This window comes from Austrofundulus limnaeus, unplaced genomic scaffold (assembly GCF_001266775.1).
Source record: "Austrofundulus limnaeus strain Quisiro unplaced genomic scaffold, Austrofundulus_limnaeus-1.0 Scaffold208, whole genome shotgun sequence".
Taxonomy (NCBI): Eukaryota; Metazoa; Chordata; class Actinopteri; order Cyprinodontiformes; family Rivulidae; genus Austrofundulus; species Austrofundulus limnaeus.
In genome coordinates this window covers 377,856-380,442 of record NW_013952610.1, presented here as the reverse complement: position 1 = coordinate 380,442, position 2,587 = coordinate 377,856, and the positions used below count along the sequence as shown (strand labels likewise).

The window sequence follows — 2,587 nt, the reverse complement described above, 5'->3', positions numbered from 1 at the left end:
ATGAAAGGGGTGTAATAAAAATACCAAATTAGTAGTAAAAAAAATTAGTAAAAGTTTAAAAAGTGACAATTTGTAAAAAAAAAATTGTAAAAAAGCTAAATCAGCCAAAATGTTGCTGAAAATTATTATAAATTAGCATAAAGAGCACAAGTTTACTGAATTAACAGAAATAAGTTGTTCCCACAAAAAAAGTATATTTAGCTTTAAAAGCTAACTTTAGCTAATAACAGCTGAACTAGCTAATAGTGCAGCAAATAGCCTAATGTAGAAAAATGCAACTGTAGGAAGCATAAATAACTCAAAGAAGCTATAAAAAGTAGAACATAGCAGGAGAATAGCAGAATTACAGCTGAAATAGCAGAAAAAGTTACATTTAGCAAAAAAGTAGCTAAAATTAGCACAAGAAAATTTAAAAAGAGCAGAAGCAGAATAAAAGTGCTGTAAAGATGTAGAAACATTCTAAAGGATTTTAAGGATGTTGAAAACAGCTCCATTCACCTTCAAAGGGGAAAAATGTGACGGAAAATGTGAAATAGCTAAAATAGTCTAAACAGCTGAAATATAAAGAGACGTGGCTGGAATGTCCTGAAGGAGCTCAACGTTTTGATGAATGAATTGCTGAAATCCTCTAGCGGCGTTTGTGTTCTGCAGGTGCTGGTGTGGCACACCCGAACGGAGAAACCCAAGATGAAGCGAGAGGACGCGATGCAGTCGCAGGGCCTGGGTTCTGACCCGGCTGTGGAGGTCTGAGGGACAAAACAAAACAAGAAGAGCCGTTTTAATTAACCTGATATTGTCTGCCTGCCTTGAGTTCAGTAAGTTTAAATGAAACCCTGAGAGGAATTATTACTATTATTTTTTAGTTTAAAGTCCTAATTTTTTAAAGTGGACAAACTGCAGTTTGAGCAGCTGCCTGAAGGGGGCGCCAGTTTGTAAACTTTTCAAAGCCACACTGTGTTAAAACTGGTCCGTTTGCATCGTCACATCAGGGGGCTTTGTTTTATTTCTCTCACATAAATCCTCCAGCGTGCCTGGCAGCAGGTAGATCTATCTGGACCGTTCTGCTCCTTTACTCATGCATGACGTTTTGTTTTTGCATGACTTGTGTCTGTAGGTCCCGATTCAATTTTTTTAATGTGCTTTTATTTTGAAACTCATACACGGGGGAGGGAAAAAAAAAACAAGGACATGAAAATATTTCCAACCACGTTTTCATTTTGTTCCTGTTGAACCCGACGGAGCTTAGAGGTGAATTTCTGGCAATAAAAAGTATTTATATCTGAAACAGCGGCCTCTAATTTTGAAATACGGCAAGCAAATTCAAGAAACGACTTGTTGCTGTGTCTCCTGCCTACTCTCTGAGCTCGGATGTTAGTTTCCGCTGTTGGTCACAACGAATGCATTTTCTCAGCATATCACAGTGTTTTGTTTTAGTAATATTTTTCAAAAATCACTAGATGATGTTCTAAATACGGAAACGGTACTACTCCCACAACCTGGTCTGAAGTCAGAGGGTGAAACGAGCTGCTGTTGTATTGTTTACACTGTAAAAACAGCTTGTGCCTGCTTATATTTAGTGCCTGTGCGACAGTTTATCTGCTGGTGTTTGTGTATTTATTACTGTAATATTGGTCTCTACATTGTGCAGTGTGATGGTGATGAAAATAAAACCTGCGTCATGTCAAACATCCTGCTCTTCTTTCTGTGGGGGTTTCTTTTTCCAGCTTCCTGTCACTTCAATGTCTAGAGCGTTCCAGGTTTTACCGACCCGCACAAGAGGGGTCTTAATAGTGCTTGAAATGTCTCAATCAAATGCATGAAGGTCTGAACTGGGGTGAAAATGAGTAGGAATCAAACCCAGTACTGTATACCTGAGACCTCCATCAATCTGTGTCTGGCTCGTTTTTCAGTTTCAAAATAAAATTGCCAAAAGAAAAAAACAGTTTTTCTTTTTGGTAAACTAAAAATCCAAAGTGTTTTATTTTATTTTTTGCTTTAGCTATTTAATTTCAAAATAAAATATACTGTTTCTGTAGCGATACTGGGAATGATGGAAGTCGCCAAAGAACAGGACTTTACAGTAGCTGGAAGATTGCTTAAAAAATGGAAACCAATCCTAAAGATTTTGGCAACGACTGCGTTCATATCTGATTCTGCATAACTTTGAAAACTAAAGCAGTTTTGTTTACCGACAAACAGCTCTCAGAACTTCTTCTTAAAAGGTCGTTTCTGAAGCGTTAAATGAAAAAGTAACGTCCCAGGAGTCCAGGCCATGGAGATTTTTGGTTCTGCCAAAAAGTAACAAATGGTGTGCTAACAAACTACAAAGTTCGTCTTACATTTAACCGTTAAAGGGATCCCCGATTAGTTGTAACATTAGACTTTATATGATAAACATATACTTTAAAAATTATAAAAACTGAACATCCTATAGTATTTTTACAGTCTTTATTTTACAGTTAAAGTATATGTTTATCACTATAACTAAAAGTTTAAAAATATATCACACGGACGGGGCCATTTTATTTACACGCAAAGCATTCTGGGTAAATGATGACATCAACTAGGTCATCGGCATGAGGCTGCT

The 2,587-nt window shown here is 36.9% G+C and overlaps 1 protein-coding gene across 1 annotated transcript in view; it reads left to right on the top strand.

The window, feature by feature from the left end:
• The window catches only part of b3gat3 (beta-1,3-glucuronyltransferase 3 (glucuronosyltransferase I)), a 4,601-nt gene extending 2,913 nt beyond the window's left edge, over positions 1–1,688 (top strand). The window contains exon 8 of the mRNA XM_014019044.1: positions 652–1,688. Coding sequence (XP_013874498.1) covers positions 652–750 — 99 coding nt within the window. The 3' untranslated portion in view covers positions 751–1,688. The remainder of the gene's footprint in view (positions 1–651) is intronic.
• Positions 1,689–2,587: the final 899 nt, after the last annotated feature.